Genomic DNA, 26236 nt, shown 5'->3' with positions numbered 1-26236 from the left:
TAATTTCAATATGACTAGCCTGGGTGCCCAATTTTCAAGCAAAGCAACCAGTTTAGCAAGCCGCATTTCCTAGATCCCTTTTATTTCTTTTTTCTTGTCTGACTGCTGAGGCTAGGACTTCCAATACCATGTCGTATAGGAGTGATGAGAGTTAGCATCCTTGTCTTGTTCCAGACTTCAGTGGGAAAGCTTTCAGCTTTTCACTGCTGAGTGTTATGTTGGCTGTGGGTTTGTCATAAATAGCGTTTGTTATTTTGAGATGTGTTCCCCCAGTTCTCCTTTGTTGTAGGTGCATTACACAGAAAACGCTAATTTATGGTAACAAAAAACAAAACAAAAAGATGGCTATTATACATTTTCTGTCAGGTTCTCATACCAGTCAAGAGATTGATGTTTTTGTAAATGCCTTCTGTTTGTAATTATCTATAAAATGTTACTTCTAGATGGCTTTATGGTTTAGAAGTTTGTCTCCTTTTGCATTTTATCAATTGCTCCTTCCTCCCAACTTTATACCTATAATTGGTATTAATAAAGAGCCTCTAAGTAGAAGAGCCTGCAATCTCTGGACTTTGCACAGGAGTTCAGTTATTAGCTCAGAATAAGAAAAGCCAGTCCTGATGGAACTAAAACTTAGAAACTAACAAGAATGTTAAATTTTGACAAATAAAATAAGCATGTAATATTCTGCTTCTATAGACCAAAAACCTAAACCCAGCCAAGTTGCCTTAGTTTGGAAAGGTAACAATAAAATATGTGTAGATTCCAGAAAAATCTACATAATCGATAAAGAGATGGAACATAAAGTGAAATCTTCAGGAAAGTACCATTGGCAGTTGGTGAGCCCTAAATCCTTAGTACATTGAAAACAGTACAGAATAGACGGGAGGGTTCTTTCTACCAGTGCAAAAATGCTTCAGCATTGCATCATGTGTTACTGTGACAGACTGCTTGTCTAGAGTCTTTGTGAATCTGAGCTAATAGAGATTAATAGCGTTTCTGGGATTGAGATAATTCCAAAAAAGTGGAATGAGAACCTGGGTTAGTCCTAATTCCTGGTTTGCCTTTCAGTTTGGATTGAGAAATGGGGTGTATAATACTATTTGCACATGTGCACCTCTGTGCTTTAAAACAGTGTCAGCCACAGAAACACGTGAATCACCACTGAGAACCAACATTGCCATCAGATGAGTGCAATCTCAGTTTATCACTGTTGCTCTATTTGTAAATATCTGTTCTCTACACATTTTTGTTATTACAAAGAATGCTGCAAGAAAAATCCTTCTATATTGTTTTTCTACACAGGTGCTTGTATCTCCTTAGGCTAAATATGTTGAAAATTAGAAACACTGGATGAAAGGCTAAATAATTTCCACCTTGATGCTACCAAATGCCCTCAAAAAACAGGCTGTACTCGTTTGTACTCTTCCCAAACCCCACTCCCCATCTAAGCTGGTTTTAAAGCTGCCTTCTCTCTTCCAGGATCCCTCATAGTTTTGGCCCCATACGCCTTCTTATTTTCCGGCACTATGATGGATTGCTTTAGAAGCATATTCGTTAAGATGTTTTCACTGGGGAAAGCTGGGTGAAGAGTACATGGAACTCAGTGTATTATTTTTTGCAGCTTACTGGGAGTTTGTAATTATCTCAAAACTAAGGTTTTGGTTTTTTTTTTAAGCATTTTTGTCATTTCTAGGGATTTAAATTGAGAGGGGAACTCTGGAGCACGTGCTCAGTTGATCACTTTTATTCCAACCTGACTGTTTTGAATCATTACTAAAAAGTGTATAATTTTTCAAATGGTAATAAAATTCCACAGATTCTTTTTTTAAGAAGAAGGATTGAGGCAGATTGATAGATGCAGACATAAAAAGAAATTTATAATTTTTTAATTTATAAAAATAACTAAATTTTATGTTTGTCCTTTTTAACATAGAACTTGCATTTCTTTTCTAACTTGAAAGACAAAATCAGGGGATTAGAGTGAGTTACAAAGCTATGTTTCAGTAAAAAGTTCTCCAAAATGAATTGGAATAAACATAACTATGGATTTGATCATTCTAAAGATATCAGTTTGTGTCCACGTTCTGCAAATGTTTCCTATCAATGCTCTCTTTAATGGTGATAATCTAGTAAAGCTCTGTTGGATGAAGCATCATTAAACTTTATGTGAAAATAGATGAAATAATAAAAGCTCAATCACAGCACTCCTGTGAGGGTCACGAGTCAGTAGAGCATCTTCATTTTTAGGTGGGCTCACAGTGGGCCCCTTGGTGGAGTAAAGATACTTACTTGTTAGTCATTATTTTGAAGCATATTGTTACCCAGTTCCATCATTACCCAGCTCATCTCTTGGTATGTTTCAGGGCAATTCCATTTTATTATTACTTCTTATCACCCAGGGCCTTGGTAAAATTAAGCTTCTGAACCAGAAACTGGGCTTCCACCTGGTAATTCCTTTCCCCAGCTTGGGAGAAGCCTCACCCGTGAGCTAGTGCGTTCTGTCCAGTTCAATGTCCGCCCCCAGAGGTGATGAGATTTGGAAGGGGAGGGTCCCCGACAGTGTGCCAGCTCAGTGTCTCTCTGTTCTTGCACTTTCTAAAACAAACAGCTGCATGTAAGTAATTCCGTTAACTCTATTTTCCACAGGCTTTCTGGAAAGGACATAAACAACGGGCGTCATACATGCGCAGGCGACAAATGTTCATTGATAATACTCCTTCTATCGTGAAGGTAAACAGCCTTTCTTACCTGAGCAAGTGCTTGACATAAACTTTTCCCTTCATTTTCATTTTGCTTCTGGAAGACAGACTCTGTACGAGCCTTGAAGTCAGAAGCAAGTCCTGGGTTTGAGTTTTACCTCCACTACGCGCTTAACGGATCATCTTTCAGCAAGTCCATTAAAACATATGTATTATCTCTGGTCCTTTATAATAAATGACCTTTCTCTAAAAAGTCCCAGTTGATTAGTTAAAATCTAGGGGAAACCCAGCTTTATTTTATGTTCCTCCTATTCGCTAATAATATTTAGAATGCTCAAATTCAACAGTGCAAACCTTAGTTGTAAGGCAAATGCAAACCAGTGACAAGAGGAGGTGGAGACAGTTAGGGGCTGTATGTGGGTGGTAGGCCATCTGACCCAGCTTCCCCTGAGGCGGGCTGCTCCGAGCTTAGAGAAAGAACAGGCACTGGGGTGCCCACGCTCCCAGAGCCAAAATCCAAAGGACTGTACAGCTGTGAACTTGTAACAACTTGGAAATCCAGATGAAAGAAGAGTAGGGCTGAAGAGAGATGGGAATAGATGAGATTCATTAAGACTTGAAACTGTGAAGACCGAGATGACATGGTCTAGACCCCATTGTGCATTATTAGCTCCTGAATGAAAAGATGTCCTGTGCTCACCATGAAACACATGCCTCTTCTCTCAGAAAACTGTGGGTCACAGTTGGTCCCTCATGAGACCTCTTGAAATATTTTCCTGGAAAGACCTGAAGAATATTGGGTGCATTTAAGGGATGTTAAAAGCAACCCTCGTCTTAGTTTGGTTTGATCCCTGACCCATTGCAACTCTTAGCAAAGTGCTTTACCTGCTTGGCTTTTACTTATTAAGATTGAAGCAAAATGGTACAAAGAGCCATATTACCTTCCCCACCATTACATGTAAAATGTTCTGAACCCCTAGGAGAAAAAGCAAGGAAAGAAGTAGGAGATGAATATTAGGCGTTAGATGTTTACTATTCAGTAGGCTGCTAATTTTTACTTTTTTCAATCAAATAAAATAATGCTATTTTTTTAGAAAGACTGCAAAAAGTGATATTAAAAGTTGTTTGATAATTGCTCTGATTTCTCTATGTAACAACCTGGTTTTTAGATTCAGTCCTGGTTCCGGATGGTAACAGCACGAAAGAATTACCTCTCACGACTGCAGTATTTCAGAGATCATGTAAGAGACACATGTGTGGATTTTTCTCCTGACTGAGAATGAACTAAATGAATACTTTGTTGAATGTTAGCATCAAATGATTTTTAAATGGTAGAATCGAACACTAGGAGGAAAGTACAGGTTGTAAAACTCAATACGGTAATTTTTGGAGGCTTCTCGCATTTTTTTATTCATAACTCATATTCAGAGTGAGATTGTACCATCCAAGACTGGATAGGAAAGGCATGAGGGAAAAGTGGTGTGAGCTAGTGATGTCAAAGAGAAAAGATTCTAATGAAGGATGTTCCAAAACTGGCTCATAATGTTTTTATTGTTGCTAACTGAGTAATTTAAATAGAAGCCCAAAGGAGGAATTTTTTCAAGATCTTTAAAGCACAGATACGTGGACATAGATTGGACCATCTATGTTTGGTGGTAAAATTCTTTTCCCTTTTTAGACGTCTTTATTTAAACAGTCCCTTTGCAATCCTGTTTATACTTTTAGCTAACTTATCTGACCCTTTCTTCAAAAGGATTGCAAAAATAAACATTGAAGACGCCATTTCTAAATACTGTCGGTTCTAAATAGTGTCTGTTCTTCAATAGGTCTAAATTTTAAAGTAGTGGAGTAGATGGAACTCTGGAAGGTCATGACTCGTCTTATTCTTTTGCAGAGCAATGAAATTGTGAAAATACAGTCTCTGTTGAGAGCAAACAAAGCTAGAGATGACTACAAAACACTGGGTAAGTGGGAGCATTCTGAAACAAAGTAGCCCTTATAAGCCCGGCAAGGACACGTTCTCTCCATCTGAGTCACTTCAGTGGCTACTGCAAGGATAGAAGATGTCCATTATTTCCAGTAGGTTTTGACCGTCTCAGGCCTCAGGTTCTGAACCAGTACACAAAGGGATGACAGGAGATGGGCCTTTCTGTCTAAGTGGAGTAGATAGGACTTGTTCAAAAAGAATGAACTTGGGAGGGGGATAAATTAGGAGTTTGGGATTAACAGACACACTACTATATATAAAATGGACCAATAAGGTCCTACTATATAGCAAAGGGAACTACATTCAATATCTTGTAATAAACCTATAATGGAAAAGAATCTGAAAAAGAGTATGTATATCACATACATATACATAACCAAACCACTTTGTCATACACCTGAAACTAACACAACATTGTAAATTGACTACCTCAATTAGAAAAAAATGGAGTCAGCATAAATGCTGATATTTTTATATTAAATTTGAGCTAAACTCAGGAATATAATGCCTAAGAGTTAGCTAGAAAATAAACATGTATTTGAATACTGTTTAAGGTATTAGTGGCCAATGATTTTTTCCTCTCGTTTTAAGAATAAAACAGTCATGTAAGAAATTTGGAAATACGAGTAAGAAGGGGAAAAGCACATCGTTTCCTCTCGTAAAGATAACTTACAGACATCTTCCTGTAATTTCACTCTGGACTTCTCACAGTACCTATGGTTTTTAAATTTTTCTTTCTTATAGTACTAGTATATGCCACTTGTAGAAAGTTTGAAAACAGCAAAATAAAAGAATCACCCAGAAATAGCATTCACATTTTGTGCTCTTTTTCAGTCCCAACTCTGCATATGTTTGTTAATTTTTTTTTTTACGTAGTGAAGATTGTTCTTTATATGCTTGATTTTTAATATTCTAATTATCACATGAATGTGTGATAAAGGGTGTGTCCTAGATTAAGTGTAGCAGAGCTTGCTGATAGGTTTATTAGTACTGCTCAGGTTCTTAACGTATTTAGATCATTCAAGATTCGTTTTGAGAGGGCAAAAAAAAAAACCACACACACATTGTGTATTTTAGTGATGAAAGTGGCATTATGTTCTCTCTGACTGCCTTGTTTCATATTTTTATTCTTTGAAAGAAATAAAGAACTGTTTAGTACTATTCCTAGCACAGTGCCTCGTAAGTAGTTCCGCCCACACCCTTTATTTTCTAAACCCTGTCTGAGTTACAGGGTGAAGTGTATGGCCCAGGAAACCTCTTCCCTGCTACTTGGTAAAGAAAAGTCTCAGCAAGCCTCAGAGGCTAGGTTCTGCCTTGAGCCTGTGGAATCCACTGGACACACTTCGTTCCACTAGATTCCAGAATTCAACACAAAGACTGAGGAAAGGTCACTGGTCTTTCAAGGCCACGCGGCTCCACTTTGGAATTGATGGGCGTTATCTGTCAGGTGCAGGTGTCTTCAGTATTTTGCAAGGAGGCTGAATAGAGGGTTGGTTTTCTGAGCCCTAACATACTAAAATAGGTAATTTAAGGGTAAATCTTCCAGATGAACACAGGCTGCTTTTCATTTCCTTCCAGGAGGCATGTTTCTGTGGTTACCTGTGGTGATGCCCATCACTCACTTACTTTTTTAAAAAATGTATTTAGTTACAAAGACAAAAGAAATTCCAATTAAGAAATCGAGGTGATTCCCTGTTAAAGCGTAAAAGGCAGATGGAAACTATGTTAGTGAATAAGTTTGATCAGAGCTGCTCTGGGCTTTAGCAAATAGGTGGCTTTGTGGTGACCAAGCTGTAAATTCTCACTTCATTCTCAGTTCAGCATCTTTAAGCTGAACTGAGAAAACTAAGCATAAAACTAAGACATGGAGTCATAAAACTGAGGCATTTATTTAAGCTGAAAAATAGATCACTTTTCTTAGTCTGTCGTCATCCATTTTCACCCATTCCCTCTGGAAGGGCATTGAATGTATTCAGGTTTGGAAGTTGCCGGAGCTGTAACGTGGCTACTTTTAAGGGCTGACTGTAAAGTCGTGCAATTCCCTGAAATGAAAGGGCCACAAAGTGGTGCGAAGATATCACAAAGATGCCAAAAAACTGACGGTTGATAGAGGAACTACTAAATTGGAGTCAGAATGATTAGTAAAGCTAAAATACTAATTTGTTTCTACCAGGCCTACTAGCACATAAAAGGATACACAGTCCTTAGGAGCAGGGGAGAGAACTTTAGACACAGATGAGATGGTCTCAGCTGTGCTGCATGAATGAGCTACAGGAACGGTGTGTGGCTCAGGCTGTTTCTGAAGTGGTCATGTCACCAGCAATATCCTTGCTGAAGTAGAAGGAAAATAAATTCACACATGCTTCAGGGATCAGGAAACAAAGGGTCCACGCGTGACCCAAGATAACTTGGAATCTAGTGGAAATGAGGTATTATTATCTCATAGATTCTGCAGCCTGGAGTCAGAACCGAACCTCTGAAGCTTCCTAAGGCTTTTCGTTGACCACTGCCAAGAAAGACCATCAGAAGTGGCACAATAGTACTACCGATGACTCTAGATTTGGCTGTTCCTGCTGGCTTCATGCTGTTCATTGTCTGTGTTGTCAGCTGAACTCTTTATTCCTGTAGAGTCAGAACACCGCAGAGCCAAGCTGGAAGTAAAAGGGAGCTTGAGTAGGGCCTTCGAGGTAAAGGAGAGGATGGATATTGAGGTTACCACCACTGGACTGGGCTCTCTCAAGTCATCTTTGTATCACTGTATCTACTCATTCATCACTGAAGGTTGTTTATTTTTAAACACTGAAGATAGTTTATTCTTAGAGTTTACCCAGAGTAGGTCTCACTAAACACCTTAAAAAAAATTTTCCCCCCAAGTCAGAGTGCCAGGGGATTAAAGCATCATTAGAGTTGAAAGCACTAAGGAAAGCCCTTGTAGAATTGATACAGATACATTTCTCAGCCCCTGAGCCTGGTCTCTTGGGTCTTGAGTGCCTTCCTTGTCCATGATGAAAGGACAGTGACCTAGTTTCAATTTCTAAACGTGCTTTGTTTCTGCCAAGTAGAACATGTGTTCCAGTGGTCATTCCGTTGGCTCCTCTTGGGCCTCATAGTTTTCCCCTCACTGGCCTTTTCTAATTCACCTTTCACCTAGTTCCTGCTCCTTTCCCAAGGTTTTTGAGCTGAGAAAAAACACTTTCTGCTTCCTGCAAGAACAGAAACCTCTTATCTGGCTCAGCCACAAGCTCTCAGAGCCAAGACAACTCACATTAGCATTCTTTCCCAGGTTCCTCATCCATAAGTCACAGATAGATAGAACTGTCTCCTCAGTGCATGCATCCTGGGAGCAGTGTAAGAGAGAGCTGATAAACGAGTGTTAGATACTGGGGAAATAGTGAGGCCAGACATTATCAGTGGCATGCATTTATTTATATGATCAGTTTCCTTGTCCAGATTTTACATGAGTCACAATGATTCACCCTGGAGACCAGGTACTTCCGTTGCGATATTTTTCTGGTGATGCTTTATTGAAAGACCTGGTTTCTTTCCTATTAATGATCATTTCAAACATGCCCAGTTAAAGCATGCCTTTCCTTTCCTTGCAGTTGGCTCTGAAAACCCACCATTAACAGTAATCCGCAAATTTGTACACCTGTTGGACCAAAGTGACTTGGATTTTCAGGAGGAGCTGGAGGTAGCACGATTAAGGGAAGAGGTGGTGACCAAGATCAGGGGCAATCAGCAGCTTGAGAAAGACCTGAACCTGATGGACATTAAGATTGGGCTCCTGGTGAAGAACAGGATCACGCTGGAGGTCAGTGGGGTTCGTGGGACTCTTGGCTCTTAGAACAGAGAAGATGCTCATCTGTTTGCCCACAATACCTGGGTTCAGCTCAGCTCACCTGGAGTCCAGAAGGAGTGGTCCAAAGTCTGTTTACCATTTTTATTACCACTGAATGGTTCTAAGAGCTGCAAAATTGTATGCCCCCCTTTTATAACATTTGGTACCATCCAGAAGGGAAACTTACATGAAATAAAGCCTGCTTTCATCTGTACCTTCATAACAAGACTAAAGCCTTTCTATAAGCAGAAAAGAGAAATAAAAAGAAATTAATTTGTAGTAAAAAATGCCTATTTCAATATGAAAATACATGGGCCCACAACGGTAAGAAGGTGTGATGAAGTCACCTGAGGCTTGGGCCTCTTCACAGAATAACCACTGACAGAGTTTCAGGTGAGCCCAGTCAGGTGGATGGTGGAACTGCCCACGAGTTCATTTTCCAAGAGTGAAGACCAGCTCTTTGTGACATTCAGAATAAGCCAAGTGTGGTCTTCCCCCCACCCCTGCCACTTGACATGGAACCGCTGTCCTAGGAAATTAAGTTTATACTAAAATTCTAAGGGATATATATTGTGCTTATGTGTAAAATGATTAGATTCTAGGTTCAAGCAATTACATACAGAATTTTGACCTGCATAAATGACCAGCAGGACATTAAGAAATCCAGCCATGCAAGATGTAGACAATTATGTACACAGGACCATCCTACAAACTGCAGGACAGTTGAGCATCTCTCATCCCCCACTCCCTCCAATCAATAAGATGTTAATTTAACCTCCCCACACACATTTCCAGAATGAGCCCTACAGGGTGGCGTTTCCCAAATAACAGCCCCTAAATAAATAATGCAGTAGTTTTATATTATGAGAAACCTGCCGATGTCAGAGGTCCCTAAAACCACGTGAAAAGTCATTTTCACCCAAGAAGGGGAGATTTCTAGGGTAAGACCTCTCTCTACGTCTCTGCTCCTATGCCACGTCAACTTTCAGAGAACTGATAGGTCAGGCTGGGGGAAGCTGACCTTCTGGATATTTGGAGAAGACCTCCCTGGGTCAGAGGTAGAAAGCCAACTTCCGGTGAGGTTCTGGAAAACTAGGAGATGGGCAGGCATGGGAGGCTACCAGCTAAGAGCCCCTTGTCTCCAGTCCTCACACAGATACCAGCAAACGATGCAGAGAAAATAAGGAGTTGTTATTTCCTTGCTGAGGAAATGATCATCTTCTCTAAACATTAAGAAATAAAACTACAATTTGAATATTCTGCATTTAACCTTTCATTTTTTTTAATCCAAAAAAAAACAATAGTACTTGAGTCTTCTTTTAAATAAATGTGTTTGTAGTGGGTCGGGAATATAGCTCAGTGGTAGTCTGCATGGTTAGCGTGCACGAGGTCCTGGGTTCAATCCCCAGTACCTCCATTAACCGAAAAAGAATAAGCATTTGTATTCTTTGACACACATGAAAACATTTAAAGTATAATATATTCCAGAAGGTCCTTCAGAGATTGCCTTTTATAGCCTTAAACAGCTGTTTTGCCCTCCTTCCATAAAGTTGTAAACAGGAAATGCCTTGCCTTTTAAAATAAAGGCTTAGTTGCAGAAGAGTAAATAGTAGAAATATGTAGTTTGTGGCAGATTTTCAGATCTTTATGAATGTTAAAGATGTTTTTAAAGCATTAAGAAATCCTTAATGAAAACTTTGTGAAACAAAGTTAATTTTTTAACTCATATTTTCAAGCACCAAGTATTTATCAAACACTGATTAGAAGTTAAACTAATTATCAAATGTGTACTCTTTGGTCTTATCATTGATAGCAGCATTTTTGGTTTGATGATAAGAACAGTGCAGATGAAGCTTTATTTATAGTAGTGAAATAATGGGAAACAACCCAAACCCAAAAAACAACAGAGGACAGTAGAACCAGCCTAATGTCTATGTTACACAGCCACTAAAAATAACTTTTCTGAAGAATATTTAAGGATGGGGAAAGGTTTGCAGTATAATAGAGAAGAAAATAGTACGTAAAACAATTTGAGTTCCTTTATTATAAAAAATAGATACTCTTAAGCTAAAAGGAAAAAAAATTAAGTGATTTTTCTTTGCATGATAGAATTAATCTTCTGGAAACTTATGTTTTAAACAACCAGCATGTGTTAAGTGGGAAAAAAAGATTATAGAGGGGAAGGTATAGCTCAGGGGTAGAGTGCCTGCTTAGCACGCTTGAGGTCCTGGATTCAGTCCCCAGTGCCTCCATTTAAATAAACAAACAAACAAACAAGCCTAATTACCTCCCCCCTTTAAAAAGTTAAATGAATAAAAAGATTTTAAAAGAAGTATCTTAGTTCTTCGCAACTCTAGGTCTCTCTTGTAACTGTGTGTCTAACAGTTCTTTAAAGCTGGCATTCCTTCTAGAAACCTCAGACAGTTAGGGGGCAAGTGAGGTGGCTAATGCTGGTTTTAGGCAAAAGGAAAGTTTAGAAACAGAGACAGTAGCTGAAGTCAAAGTTTCTTGGAGGACTAGGGAGGAAGAGAGGTATAGACGCAAACTAGCTTGAGGGAAAACCTAAGTAGAAATTGAAGTTAATCTTGAATTGCTAAAATTCCCACTGATGAGTATGACGTGTCATGTAAGTGCAGACTTGCAGGCCGGCGTTGCCCGAAACCCAGAACTGAAATTCATGTTGTTTCTTAATTTTACCACTTCACTGCTTATATTAGCATGTTCCTTGGGCATGCTCCTTAACCTCTCTGAGCCTTGTTTTCTTGCTGGAAAATGTGCTAGTGTGTTTCATGGATTGTTTTTAATCCTCACAGCAACTCAGTGAATGCTATTATTTAGCCCACTTTATAGGTTTTAAGGAAGCTGAGTCTTGGAGAGCAAGGTCAAAAGCATATCATGCTTTGCAGATACCCATACTTTTATGACCCCAAAGCCCAAGCCATTTGTACCAGTCCACACCTTCTCCAAAAGTGTGTATACTGTAGCATACTACCTGCATGCAGATACCCTGTTACCCTGGGTGGGGAAAGATGGTGGCAATTAGGGCAACATCGAGATGCGGGAATATTATGAACAAGTTAAATACTGTTGCTCCTTCAAACCGGTATTCCTCAAATGTTCAAAATTTATAGATAAAAATAGAGGACACTAAATTTCTATTAATAAAAAGCATGTGCCTCTCTTTGGAACCCCTGTCTGGGTTGGCCTTTGTCCCTTTCAAGACTCCCAAAGCAAACCTCCGTTCACACCAGAGATTTTGTGAGCCAGGCATCCTTTCACGGGGAAGAGGAAAGACAGGCTTAGCACGTTCAAGTGCACGGCTCTGCCCTCGGATCTCCAGCAGACAGGCTGTTCCTTCTGCACAGCTGCTCGCTTTCCCCTCCCCTCCCAGCTTCCCCTCCAGGGCTCAGCATTTGACTCTGCTATTTCCTTTCCTCCATGACCCTTCCTGTCCCATCTTCACCAAATCTATTAATAATGCAAAGGAATTTAGTTCTGTGCCAGAGCTTGCTTGGCACCCCATGCTCTCGTCTTCTGTGTGTGTCACAAAGCATTACCCTAAAGATGAAGTCTACAGCAACATGAAGGAAGAGTCTCCGGTTTCCAGAGCAACTTCCACTGAAAATAGTTAGGCAGAGGGGCACTGATGGGGAGGTTGAAAATACCAAGTTTTTTCCCTCTATATATTTAATATCAAGATAATCAATGTATTCCATGCATTTGAGGGAACTGAATGATCTCCGTGTCACCAGTTATTTGAAGAGGAGACACCTGGGTTCAGTGGAACTGTAAGCTGGGTAGTCTAGTGATAGCTTCAGACTTCTTACAGCCAAGGCTGTCAGGCCACTGCCTGCCTAGGCTTCTCCTTCACCTCCATCTGGAGATAACTACACTTCCTTTCTTCATCTTGAATGTGTTTTACGTACTTGTGAAATAAGGGGGGAAATGTCACCTTTTTAAAATTTCTATAGAAATGCAAATCAGACTCCCCTCTTTACCTCAATAAACAGTTAGGGGAACAGAAGTCAATGAAGTCAAGGTTGCCTCTCTCTAAGCTGAGAATGAGAGAGAATGAAGTCACAGACCCAGAAGGCAATGGATGTAAGCAACCACGTGGAACTGTCTAGCCTCGGGGCCCCAGGGGTTTTTCCCCTCCGCGTGGGCTGACCCCAGCTATGGGAGAAGGGGCTGCCGGAGGCAGGCAGATTTTGAGCTTGTCCTATACAGCAGTTCTTAGCCCCAGGGATAGTTAGAAATGGGGACAGGCACCTTTTTTGTTGTGAAAATGACTCGGAGAACCCCGCTGGCATTTGGTGGACAGGGGGTGGGGATGCCCGATGGCCAACAGTACATGGACAGCAAAGCGTGTGTTGCCTGCGGTGCCCGGCGGGCCCCCAGTCAGGAGCAGTGGTGGAGCATCCTGATACTGGCTGCAAACAGGGTCCTCATGGGGAGGACGGGCTAAGAGCTCAGGGAAGCAGATGGAAGAAGCTGTAGGAAAAACCACTTTCTTGCCGCCTGCTGTGTGGGGCAGTGTCCCAGTGTTAAGGAGCAGAGGAGGCATTCTAGAGCCGTGGCTTTCATGTCAGTCATGTGCCGTTAGCGGGTCATGAAGCCAGTTTAGTGTGTCACATGGGCAGTCTTTAACAATGGAATAGAATAGGGGTGGGGAGGGTACAGCTCGGTGGCAGAGCGTGTGCTTAACATGGGTGAAGTCCTGGGTTCAATCCCTAGTACCTCCATTAAAATTAATAAGTTAATAAACCGAATTACCTCCTCCCCCCACCAAAACAACAGCAACAACAACAAAAGGAGTAGAATGAAAGCCAACTGAACATACCAGTGTGTCCCAGCAGTAAGAATAAGTGTTGTTTTATATAGTGTGTGGGGGAGTGTGTGTCAAATAAAGACCTCAACTATACTTTTTACTGTGGGTCTCCATAAAAATGTTTGGTAGACATCTCCTCGTAAAGGACCTACTCTTGTTCATGACCCTTTAAGCCCCTGAAGGGGACACAGTAGCCTGAGGTAACCCCTTGACAATGTTTTCAGCCACCCATTTCCCAAGATTCCCTATAAATGGTTAAAGGGGCATGATGGGGGAGGGGCAGGAAGCAAAACTTAATTTTGTTAAATAATCCATCTCTAATTAATTTCTACACTGCGGATTTTTTTTGCGATTGCTTTTATCAGTTGAAAAGATATGATTCATCTCTTAAAGGTTACAACTTAGTGGTGTTGAGTATATTCCCAAAATTGTGCAACCATCACTTCTCTCTGACTCCAGAGCATTCACCCCAAAAAAGAAACCCCAAAGACAGTGTTCTGGAATGAGATCGTGGTGATGGTTGCACAACCTCGTGACTATACTGGACAGCACTGAACTGTATTCTTTAAAAGGATGAAGTTTATAGTATGTGAATAACACTTCAATTTTAAAAACTGAAGGAAAAACACCCATATTAATTAATAGTCACTGCCCATTCACTCCAACTCCCAGTCGCAGCAACCTTTAATCTCCTTTCTGTCTCTGTAGATTTGCCTCTTCTGGATATTTTGTCTTGATAAAATCACGCAGTATGTGGTCTGCTGTGACCAGCTTCTTATACTTAGCATAGTGTTTCTGAGGTTCACCCATGCTGTAGCATGAATTAGTACTTTATTCTTTTTTTTTTTTTTTACAAAGCAGCTCTCTTTATCCTAATTTTGCAATGAGGATTTTAAGACACAGGTAGGTTAAGTACATTGCCCAAGGACATAACTAATACGTGGTGATTGTACAGAAGTTTAACCACATACTTCACTGAGCATATCATAATTTTAATCTACTCTTCCACTTTCTGTAAGTTACCATCTATCATCAGTACACTCTCCACATATTCTCAAATTCTTCTCCAAGGTTCATTTCTTTTTTAAAGCAATACTTGGCTATGCCTGGAAGACACTGCTTTCCATGCAGGCTATTTTAGACTTTGTTCATTTTTTTGTAACATTTTTTATTGAGTTATAGTCATTTTACAATGTTATGTCGAATTCCAGTGTAGAGCACAATTTTTCAGTTATACGTGAACGTACATATATTCATTGCCACATTTTTTTTCGCTGTGAGCTACCACAAGGTCTTGTATACGTTTCCCTGTGCAATACAGTATAGTCACGTTTATCTATTCTACATTTTGAAATCCCAGTCTGTCCCTTCCCACCCCCCACCCCCTTGGCAACCACGAGTTTGTATCCTATGTCTATGAGTCTGTTTCTGTTTTGTATTTATGTTTTGCTTTGCTTTGTTTTGTTTTAGCACATATGAGCCATCTCGTGGTATTTTTCTTTCTTTTTCTGGCTCACTTAAAATGACATTCTCCAGGAACATCCACGTTTCTGCAAATGGCATCATGTTGATTTTTATGGCTGAATAGTATTCCATTGTATAAATATACCACATCTTCTTTATCCAGTCATCTTTATTCCTCTTTATTGAGAAATAGCATTCCATTATGTGGATATACCACTTTTTTTTGTCCATTTATCAGTTGATGGACATTTGAGTTGTTTCCTCTTTTCAGCTAGTATGAGTAATTCTGCGGTGAGCATTCATGCACATGTTTTTGTGTGGACACATGTTTTCAGTTCTCTTGGGTATATACCTAAGAGCAAAATTGCTGGGTCATATAGTAACTGGTGTTTAACTTTTGAGGAACTGCCAAATAACTCATAGTGTTGAGTGTCTCTTCATGTGTTTATTAGCCATTTGTAGATCCTCTTTGGAAAAATGTCTATTCAAATCCTTTGCCTAGGTGGGGAGGATATAGCTCAGTGGTAGAGCACATGCTTAGCATGTATGAGGTCCTGGGTTCAATCCCCAGTACCTCTGTTGAAAAATAAATGAATAAAATAAGTAAACCTAATTAGCCTTCTCCCCCCAAAAAAGAAAAAATGAAATAAAGCCTGAATAGGATGAGGTGAGTGACACATTCAGACTCACTCACTTAGATGCAAAATTTTTTTTAATTCTTTGCTCATTTTTTATTGGGTGGTTTGTCTTTTTATTTTTGAGATGTAGAAGTTCTTTATAGCATATTGTGGATACGAACCTCTTATCCAATAAATGATTTGCAAATATTTTCTCTCATTCTATGGGCTGTCTTTCACTTTATTGATAATGTTCTTTGAAGCACAAAGGTTTTAATTTTTATGAAATCCACCTCATCTATTTTTTTCTTTTGTCACGAGTGCTTTTGGTGTCTTATCTAAGAAACCATTGCCCACATGCACAAAGATGCATATACAAGAAGGTTCACTACACGGTCTTTGAAGTAGTAATAACATGTAAAGAAACTAATTGTCCATCAAGAGGAATGTAATTAAATAAACTATGAAACACATGCCCAAAAGAAGCCGTTGCTTAATCCAGGATCACAACTATTTTTGCCTAGGTTTCCTTTCAAGAGTTTTACAGTTTTAGCTTTTACATTTGGTTCTTTGATCTCTTTTGAGTTAATTTTTGTTTATGGGTTGAGGTAGGGGCCTGACCTCTTTCCGTTGAACCTGGATATCCAGTGGTCCCAGCATCATTTGCTGAAAAGACTATCCTATCCCTATTGAATTGTCTTGGGACCTCTGTTACACCTTAAGGGCAAATGTGCGCAACTTTGGAGAACACAATATTCACCTGCAAGCTGGATTTCCTTAATTTGTTTGATGTCCTTCCCTCTGTTTTTTCATGAGGGAAATGTGGAAAATCAGTCTTTCCAACCATGTGTGTCTCAGGGTGTCTGTGAGGGGAGGAAGTTGAGTACTAGAGTTAAAAGTAGTAATTTCATAAAATTTTTTCCAGGATGTAATTTCACACAGAACGAAACTGAATAAGAAAAAAGGTGGAGAAATGGAAATACTGAATAACACTGACAACCAGGGGATCAAAAGTTTGAGTAAGGAGAGGAGAAAAACACTGGAAACATATCAGCAGCTTTTCTATCTTTTACAGGTGAGAACAATTTCTTTCACTGTGAGTGTTGGGTAAATGCTGTGTTCCACATCCGTGGTTTCCAAGGAATCTCCTCCCAGGCTAAAGCTATAATAGTTTACATGTTCTGAGCATCTACTAAGTACCAAGTGCTAGTCTAGATGCTTTATATACAGTATCTCATTTAATTCTTACTACCTGGGAGCCATCAGAAAATAATTCTTACTGTTATTCCCATATTACATATGAGAAAACTGAGACACAGCCAGTAAATGGCAAAGCAAGGAAGCCCGGTGGTTTGACTTCAGACTTTATTCATGCCCTTCATGACTACATTATACTACAATTATCTGCAAAAGCAGTATAAATCTAATAGGAACGTAAGCTGTCACCCATGAAAAAATTAAAGTATATGAAAAACAGGTCTGTACCAGAACCAGCCTGCCCTTCTTTTGAAGAGAGTTTGAATTAGGGAAATATGATTTATTTTTTATTTCATTATTTCCGTGGCATCACTATGATCCAAATGAACAGTCACTTTCCATTGCTTCCAGAGTGTGGGTGAGAACTAAGTTGAACTGGTTACAGCTGGACTCTGATCGGTTTGTGTTTTGTTTGATTATTAACTGACCTCATCTGCCCTACCAGCCCAGACAATGAGTCCCAACGGAGACAGAGGAAGCGATAGTGAGAGGTAGAAACAAAGTTTCCCCTTCAGCAGGAAAACTTTCCCAAAAGAGCTGGATCAGCAGTTCTTTTTTGAAAGTCAGGCATCGTTCCCCCCCACCCTTGCTGTCAGTGATTTCATGAAAGCCTGGAGATGCTTGAATCCTTGCTTGAGGACATCACTGGCATTAGGTGCACAGAGAACACGTTACCCAAACCACAAACGAGATGTGGCTAAGTCCCGCTAGGAGAAGAGACACTGATTTTGATAGACTTGAGAATTCTCTACTTGGAATAGATTGGAAAACAGGTGTAGTGCCCCAGATGTCCACGAGGTGGCAGCATAGAAGGAAAAATGTTGAAACAGACTTGTCTGTTGAATCCACTGCTTAGCAACAGCTACTTTTCCAGAAAGAAAGAGGACTCCCGCTAGGCAGGGAAGGATTTTTTTTTTTTTTTTCCCGCTGAAATGAGGTTAGTAGTCATCCACCAGTTGGAAGTTTAATCTTCAGCATTTATCATTTTTGATTTCCATGAACTTCTGATTATATGAAGCTTCTTAGGATTTAGTCTTCTAGTGTTGCATTTTGATTGAATTTGTGTCATTTGGGAAAGTGAAAATGTAGTCATCAGCCTCAGATTTCTATTGTTTACCCTGTTATGTAAGTGGAGGCTCACTAATGGAAAGGAGAAAAAGCACAAGGGTGTGCTTAGAATAATTCCACCAAGTTTTAGTCCCTCAGCAATCCAAAACGGATAGAACCAGGGCATGACCATTGTACCGAGTGAAGTGTCAGGAAATCATGTATTTTTCTTCACCTTTTCTTCTCTCTTCTTTGATGACATTAACCCAAGACCAGTGAGGAAACAGTGTGGAGCCCTCTCGCCCTTGGAAATGTTAGCCGAAGCAGCAGGTCAGCTAGTGTAGATTTTGTTGTGGGCTTGTCTCTTCAGGATGAGCCTAAAATGGTCATCTGAGAGGAATAAGGAGTGGGCTTCTTCAGCTTTAGAGTAATTTTCCTTTCTCATAATCCCACATGCTTAGTGTGGGAAAAGAATCACCCCGGAAGTCTAAGGAAAAAGTTGTCCTGAGCTGCTGCATCATAAAATTTCAGCCATTCATCACGAACTTGAAAGTAAATCCAAGTGGTAAATTAAACTAGAATTTGGGTTTTCTTAAAAACTTTAAAGCCAAACTGCTTGAGTATATTAGGTAAATACTGGTTTCCGTGTATGGAAATTTTTTTTTCCTCATCAGAAAATGAAGAGCCAGACTGTGAAATTTCTCTGTAATGTAAATACTGTTCTTTCTCTTCTCATCTCCATCTGCTTGGTGTAGCTATTGGAGAAAAATCACATTCCCACGAAGCCTGGTGCTACCTCTCTTAGACCATCCTCAGCAGAGCTCTCAAGGCTTTTAAATTGTCCTTTTTTTTTAACTGAAATATAGTCAGTTATAATGTGTCAGTTTCTGGTGTACAGCATAATGTTTCAGTCATACGTAGACATACATATATTCCTTTTCATATCTTTTCATTATAGGTTACTACAAGCTATTGAACATAGTTCCCTGTGCTGTACAGAAGAAACTTGTTGGTTATCTACTTTATATATAGTAGTTAGTATTAAATTGTCCTTTTTTTTTTCCTTATCGGTTAGCATTTCCCCCATCAATTAGCCTGACCTTCACCCCTCTCTTCACCTCCCCAGCTCACTCCTTCTAAAACATCATGGCCATCTACTGTCTCCAAATGTAAATGTGTCCTTTTCTTTTTCTTTCTACTCTCAGACTATGGGATGTCTTTCCTTCTCTTCATTCATTGATCCTCCTCGGGCCCTTGGTCTACTCTTACCTGTCTCTTCGGATACCGGATCTCTCGGCCACCCCCTCTCTCTTCTGTGTCTCTACAATAAATTTTAACATGTGGCTCCAAATGGTGACTGGTGTAAAGTGTACATATTTCATCACATATGTCATTATATAGTGTATAAAGTGTAAATCTTACCGTAACTTTCTAATACAACTTCCTGTGGTATGGTACTCATATTAGCTGCTACCTTTTACAGTCTTAGTGTGTGCCAGATACTATATGCTTTATACACAGTGAGTCTTTGAAGAGCAGGGAACTGGGTGCTCTTCTCTGCTTTAATAATTTATTAACATACAGTTCGGGGGGTGGTTCTTCTTCCCTCTTTCCTTTAGACCAACCCTTTGTACCTGGCTAAGCTGATCTTCCAGATGCCACAGAACAAGTCAACCAAATTTATGGACACTGTGATTTTCACACTGTACAACTATGCATCCAATCAGCGAGAAGAGTATCTACTCCTCAAGCTTTTTCAAACTGCTCTGGAGGAAGAAATAAAGTACGTACGTCAGTACATGTGCAAGGCTACCAATGAGTAGATCCTTTTGTTAGCGGTGGCTATCTCCGGTTTACTAAAATAATTTAAAAATTATCCTTTGAAGTTATTTATATGTACTGAAAATTTCTTGAGAACCTTCTACGTCAATATAAAAGTATTCAGGTACAGCTTTCTCCCGCCAGTGATACCTTTTCTACTGCTAAATTCACTTCTGATTTTGCAGGTATACAAAGCTTTTTGAAAGTCAATGAGAAAATCTGACTTAAGTAGACTTATGTGGGAAATAAAGCCATCAACAGATAAGGGTAATGATTTCTGCTATGTAGTCTTTCCTTCTTCCTGGAACTTAAGCTGCTTTTTGCTAATTTATTTTCTGACTCAGTTAATATGAAAAAATGTGTTGGTAGTTATAATGAATGTGGGGAGGTGAGGGGGACATGAGAAGATGCCCTTAGCCAACCAGATGGATCTTAACCACCTTCCTGACTTCCTGATACCTTAAGCGATGCTAGTCCTATAGGTCTCAAGCTGTTAGCCAGGCTAATATTAGCTCTGCCCTCAAGGTGTGTATAAGCTCTGCTATGCAGTAGAACAAGGTAAGTGCTAAAGGAATGATGTGCACAGTGGAACAGATCAGAGGGATGGAAAGAAAAGTTCCAACTAGGTCAGTCGATGAAGATTTTATGGAAAAGAAGGCAATTGACCCAACACCTTGAAGAATATCTACCGTTTTTATAAAAAGAAACAGAAAAGAGAAATTAAGCAGAATGGTGATAGAAACAGCATGGGCCTGGGTGCGAGAAGGAGGGTAGATTAGTCCAGCCAAGAGTGACTTAACTAGCGGCCCCCCGGAAGTGAGGCTGGAAAGATGGGTTGGGCCGGATCATGGGAGACACTGCGTCCGGGCCCAAGTACTGAGGTTCTCGTTACTTCCTGGGAAGCGGTGAAGGGTATTTGAGGAGAGTTTACTGACACGACCACTTCACGTTTTGAGAAGGTTGATCTGCTGGCTGCGCATGAGCAGCATAAATTGGAGCGACAGTTCAGAGACTGAGGTTTAGATTTCCAGCACACTGAATTTGAGCTACAGGTATAGGCTGTGTGGATCTATCCAGCAGAACATTGGAAATTCAAGATCAGCTCCCAGGAAGGAGACAGGAATTAGACATTGAGATCAGAGGATAGATTCCTGGAAGTTGGTAGTTGAAGCTACGTGTGTGAATGAAATCTGAGGGGAGCGCATGTAGGAAGAAGTGAAGGAAGACAATTAAAATGTTGGGATCGAGGCTAGAGAAGGGAACAGAAGGATGACCAGATCAGACAAGGACGAGAATACAGCACTGTCAGACTCTAACGGGAAGGGAGGTGGGTAAGGGAGAGGGTGGTCCAGCTGGAGGAGGGTGAGAGCTTGCACGGAGAGGATGGGAGGAGCGGAGGGAAGGTCACAGGAGTTGGCAATCGGAAGCCAAGAAGAGCTCTCCCGGCGACGTGATGTCGCTAGACGTCACACTGCAGTGAATTTGAGTGGGACTTGAAGAGAAAGAATTCGTTCAATCAAGAAAGTTATTTTGAAATTTGGTAACAAGAGGGGTGCGATACTTATAACATGTCACCCAGTATTATTAGTCTTGATCCATTGTTAGTTCATTTCTGCCTTCTTGATTGAAATTAAAGCTGAGAACTTGTTTTTAGATCCTTCGGTTTCTCGAATAAGAACCACTCATCTTACAAATGACAGCTTCCTTTTAAAACATACCGTCTTTGAAATCTCCATTGGAGAAAAATACAGCCCCACAAAGCCTTCGCCGGCCAGAGAGAATATACATTGTTGAAAACTCTATCCATAGAGTCAAACCATTTGATTTGGTTTGGGCTTTTTCTAGATCAAAGGTGGACCAGGTCCAGGACATAGTTACTGGGAACCCAACAGTCATCAAGATGGTGGTCAGCTTCAACAGAGGTGCCCGTGGGCAGAACACGCTGCGCCAGCTCCTGGCTCCGGTGCTGAAGGACACCATCGATGACAAGGCCCTGATCATCAACACGAGCCCTGTGGAGGTGTACAAGGCCTGGGTGAATCAGCTAGAAACACAGACTGGAGAAGCCAGGTAGCAAAGCCAGGGCGACGCTGGTTTTCAGTCGTTTCATGATCTTTTTCACACGTGTGTATTTATACATACTCTTAAACTCTGTTAAGCTCTGTCAAAAGAACAGAATTGACTCTACGAAGTCAGCTTCCAATCCGAGATATCTTTCCCTCCCTCTAACTTACCCACGCAGACCGCATTCTTGGACTCCTGCTCATCTTGACAGTACTTGGTGTTTTCAAATTTTGGTACCAGTTGATTCCCAAAGCCACAACTTCCAGAGTCCTCTCCCATGGTTTTTCTTTGTGTGTTCCTAACCGTAGACCTAGAAATAGCACACACTTTCTCTTCACCTGATAATACCTACTTTTTCACATTTTACCAAGTGATTAACTTGAACATGTGAGCATACACAAGCCAGCTGGGACTGACTTCTTCTGGGTGGTGGTTTGTAGACCTAAGCCATCCCAGGTCCCGCAAAAGGATGCCTTGTGAAGTGATTAAGATAGGCACAGAGAATTGCACGGGTGGTTGTCACAGCGCTATTTGTAATAGCAAACACTGGGGAAAGTCAAAATATTTAGCTTTGGGGAATCTGTTAAATAAATGTTTGTATAACACATATTTGAGTAGTAAGCAGCTATTTGGAATGGTGGTATAGAAATATATTCGTTGGCCTGGGGAAAACATTATGGTATAGGTTTCAGTTTTAGTTTGGTACAGTAACTCATTGTCTATTTTTAAAAAATTGAGCATATATACACACATACACGTAAGATCTGTATGGGATGTGTATATATACAAACTGCATTACACCCAGGAACGTGTGAGGCCTGTATATGCAGACATGCGCAGAGAAGGACCTAGAAAGGTGTATGTAGTGCAGTAAGATAGGGAAAGTGGTTCTATCTGGGTCAGTGTTGTTTTCTTGTTTGTTTCTATGCAACTTTTATAGTAAAGAACATATTGCTCTTTTTAATTGAAGTATAGTCCATTTACAATGTTATATCAATTTTTGGCATACAGCATTATAGTTCAGTCATACATATACATACATATATTCCTTTTCATTATAGGTTACTACGAGATATTGAATATAGTTCCCTGTGCTATACAGTAGAAGCTTGTTGTTTATTTTATAGATAGTAGTTAGTATCTGCAAATCATATTGCTTTTTGTAATTAAAAAAAGGGAGAGAAAGTTAGCTGGGTCTACATTACCTGGGTCTGCCTGTTATTTTTGCCAGAAGAGCCCAGATGGAGACTGGAGTCTCCTGGCTTCACTGGTGCCAGAGGATTCCATGTGGGCATGCAGGGTCTCCACCCCCCCACACCCCCAGCTAATATTTTATCATTGGAGTCGGTGGGCAAAGTCCCATTCACAATACAGAGCTTGACCATAGAACCAGCTTGGCAAGGATACAGATCCTTGTACCTAAGCCCCCAATTCACTGGAAGCCCCTGTGTGTTGTGTTTTCAGCAAGCTGCCTTACGACGTGACCACAGAGCAAGCTCTGACTTACCCAGAAGTGAGAAACAAACTGGAGGCGTCCACCGAGAACCTGAGAAGGGTCACAGACAAAGTCCTGAATTCTATCATTTCCTCCCTGGATCTACTGCCGTAAGTCGTACATGTCACCACTGTAACATTCTTTGCTGAAAGCTCTTGGAAATGTTATGTAAAATAAACCCCGGTAGTGAAGATAGGAGTTCTCCCTTATATTGCACTTAATAGTTTGAAAGTTTGCTGACTTTGGCATTTGTAATTCATGGCTGTTCTCCGGGGAGGGAACAGTGTAAAACAGTACTCAGTTACTGTCATCCATGGCGGTCCTGTGATTCCGTTACCATCTCATTTTGTGTTTGGTTTTTAGGGAAACTGCTCGGCTTTAGTTGACTGCAACAGTTTCTGCGTGTTTCTTCCTCACTTAGCCTTTTCCATTATTTTCTTTTGTCATCTGTTTTCCATGTAGTTATGGATTGAGGTATATAGCCAAAGTACTGAAGAATTCGATCCATGAGAAATTTCCCGATGCAACAGAAGATGAGCTATTAAAGGTAGATTTTCAAGGGTGAATCTCACTGTAGCTTCTTTTGGGGGTATGAGCCAAAATTACCAGCACACCAATTTTGTAAAATGTTTCCCCTTGTGTGACTGTTTATACTAAGCTACAGGTCTTCTGTTTCTAATGGCTATCAAGATTGTTGATTATCCTGAGGTTAATTTGGAGATCATACCCATTATTGAGATTCTTTATATTAGAGCATTTGGGGGCAATGGCATATTTTTTATCAAAAATAATTTTATTATCTATATTAGTCATGTATGATTATATTCACTGACTTTACTTAACTGCTTGTTAGGAATCAGAAGATAATTTGCTTTCTTGGGAAACGTCAATTAATATTCACTTTTTAAAAACCCTCCAAAGTCTTGAGTTTTCTCTCTTAAAAATAGTCTTTTCTTCTGCGTCACACCAGATTGTCGGAAACCTCCTGTACTATCGGTACATGAACCCAGCCATTGTAGCCCCAGACGGCTTTGATATCATCGACATGACGGCCGGGGGGCAGGTGAATTCTGACCAGAGGAGAAACTTGGGATCCGTGGCCAAGGTTCTTCAGCACGCAGCCTCCAACAAGCTCTTCGAAGGAGAAAACGAGCATCTCTCATCTATGAACAGTTATTTATCAGAGACGTATCAGAAGTTCAGGTACAAGGGCTCATTCCCTTTGGAGAAACGTACAAGATGGCGGGCACAAATGATGTGTGTTCTGTGTCCAGAGCTGGAGTTGGGGGTGCGGGCAGGAATCTCGGGGGGTTGCATGGGTTTCTTCTACTGGTTGGCACCAAAGAGGAAGGGGGAGGGGGGAGGAGGCTAGATTACTTCTGTCTGGTGTTCCCTGTCCCCTCCTCCACCCCCGCCCCCAGCGCCCCTGTGCCACTGAGTCATCCCCATATGTGTGATTTCTACTGTTGACAAAATGAAATATTTATTCTTTTTGCTGGGCTATGGGCGTATAGTACTTAGAATTACAATATCAGAATAGCTAGCTTCTGCTTTCTGAACTTAAAAAGAGGGTTTGGTTTGGTTTTTAAGTACTTGTCCACTGAGGAAAAGCTTGCCTGATCTGCATCAGACGGTACTAGGAAACTGAGTATTTGGTTTTGAAAGGCTGGGAAAATCCAGCTTTTATATTTGTTGAGGATTGGGTGTGAGTATGTTCTGTTTTATTCTCAAACATCTCTTAAATAGACATGTAAAGTAAGTCTGTTGACGTCATATGTTTTCTGAATTGTGTCGACTGATCATTCCACGGGGACATGGGGGGAGGCAGTCTCACAGGAGGATTCTCTCACCCTGAGGCACCCTGAGGGGACACAGTCACCTTGCCAATTGTATTCTCTTTCCCACTGTTCAGTCAGTAAGTCATACAAGTGTGACATCAGTGTGGCCCTTTTCACGCCACCCCTGGAAATGATAATTTCCCATTCGTCAGTTTTCCTCTGGATGAGTGATTTATCTCCTGACGAATGTAGTTCATGATCATGAATCTCTGTTTGGAATTTGTGATCTCTTGTGAGAAAATTTCCCCCAATCCTCTCACTCAGGGAAGTTTTGATTCCTCAAGCTGCTCATTTTAGGTCTTCTCACTGACCAAAAAAGTAACATCCATTTCTTGCAGATATCTGCTGTTAGAAGCTCTTTTTACTTCTTTTTTTCTCAGATTATTCCCACCCGACACCTGTTTCCAAGTCTTCTTCACGTAAAAGGAAACAAAACCAAAAGCCCCCTTCATCTCTTAAATACTATCTTTCTTTTTCCCTCTTCCACTCAAATTTATCCTTTGTGTTCCTCAGCAACCTATGAAAGATCATAGCCCAAAGGAAAAAAAAAAAGAAAAGAAAAAAAAGCACTTCCAAACAGTGCAGGAAGACTAGTTGTCACGTGGGACATGACCACCATTTAACCTCCCCCAGCCCGAGGGTGGGAAGACAGAGCTCTTTGTGGTGTACAAGCCTTGGGTGCCCTTAGGTAATAGACCCAGGATAATTTCAGGTTTATGAAACATTTACAGATTTATAGAATAAAATACCTACTCTGCCTGTGCAAAGGATTCCCCCTAAGCCGTGATCACAACATACCTGTCTTTTCTCTATCTCTAAATTTGCTGTAGCTGAAAACAGCAGACTTTTGAGAGTCTGAGCACTGGAGGAAAGTGTTGTTCCATGTGTTTGTGTCTAGTCTTAACAGTCTTTCCAGCCCACAACTGTTGTCTGGATCAACTAAGAGTAGAATAGGCTTAACTTGAATTTTTGTCAAATTGGTAACAGAAGCTCTGAAAGGTTGTTCGGATATTGGCGGCCTAGGAGTTTGTGCCAATTAAAGTGGCACATTTCATAATTGCTTTTTGGATTGTTTTCTCTGAAAAGACTGGATTCTTAGATCAAGGAGCATCAGTCGACATTTTTGTTTAACTTTCAGGGGCTATTTTTTTAAATAGTTTCTTTTTTTTTTCAATGACCTGCCCATAGTTTGATTACACTGAGTCAGTCACAGGGCCTGAGGCCCTTACTGTCTGAGGACCTGGGTCTAACATCTGGAAATGGGAACTTGGCTTCTGCAGT

General features: G+C 40.5%; 1 protein-coding gene across 4 annotated transcripts in view; it reads left to right on the top strand.

Moving 5' to 3' along the window:
• Positions 1-26236, top strand: part of IQGAP2 (IQ motif containing GTPase activating protein 2) — a 262433-nt gene that overhangs the window by 211041 nt on the left and 25156 nt on the right. For all 4 annotated transcript variants that reach the window (XM_072958483.1, XM_072958486.1, XM_072958485.1 and 1 more), the window contains 10 exons: positions 2647-2730; positions 3869-3940; positions 4594-4663; positions 8289-8497; positions 16359-16508; positions 19357-19520; positions 21404-21628; positions 23087-23227; positions 23580-23664; positions 24088-24320. In XM_072958483.1, coding sequence (XP_072814584.1) covers positions 2647-2730; positions 3869-3940; positions 4594-4663; positions 8289-8497; positions 16359-16508; positions 19357-19520; positions 21404-21628; positions 23087-23227; positions 23580-23664; positions 24088-24320 — 1433 coding nt within the window. The remainder of the gene's footprint in view (positions 1-2646; positions 2731-3868; positions 3941-4593; positions 4664-8288; positions 8498-16358; positions 16509-19356; positions 19521-21403; positions 21629-23086; positions 23228-23579; positions 23665-24087; positions 24321-26236) is intronic.

This window comes from Vicugna pacos, chromosome 3 (genome assembly GCF_048564905.1).
Source record: "Vicugna pacos chromosome 3, VicPac4, whole genome shotgun sequence".
NCBI classification, from domain to species: Eukaryota; Metazoa; Chordata; class Mammalia; order Artiodactyla; family Camelidae; genus Vicugna; species Vicugna pacos.
This window is presented reverse-complemented; position numbering and strand designations above follow the sequence as displayed.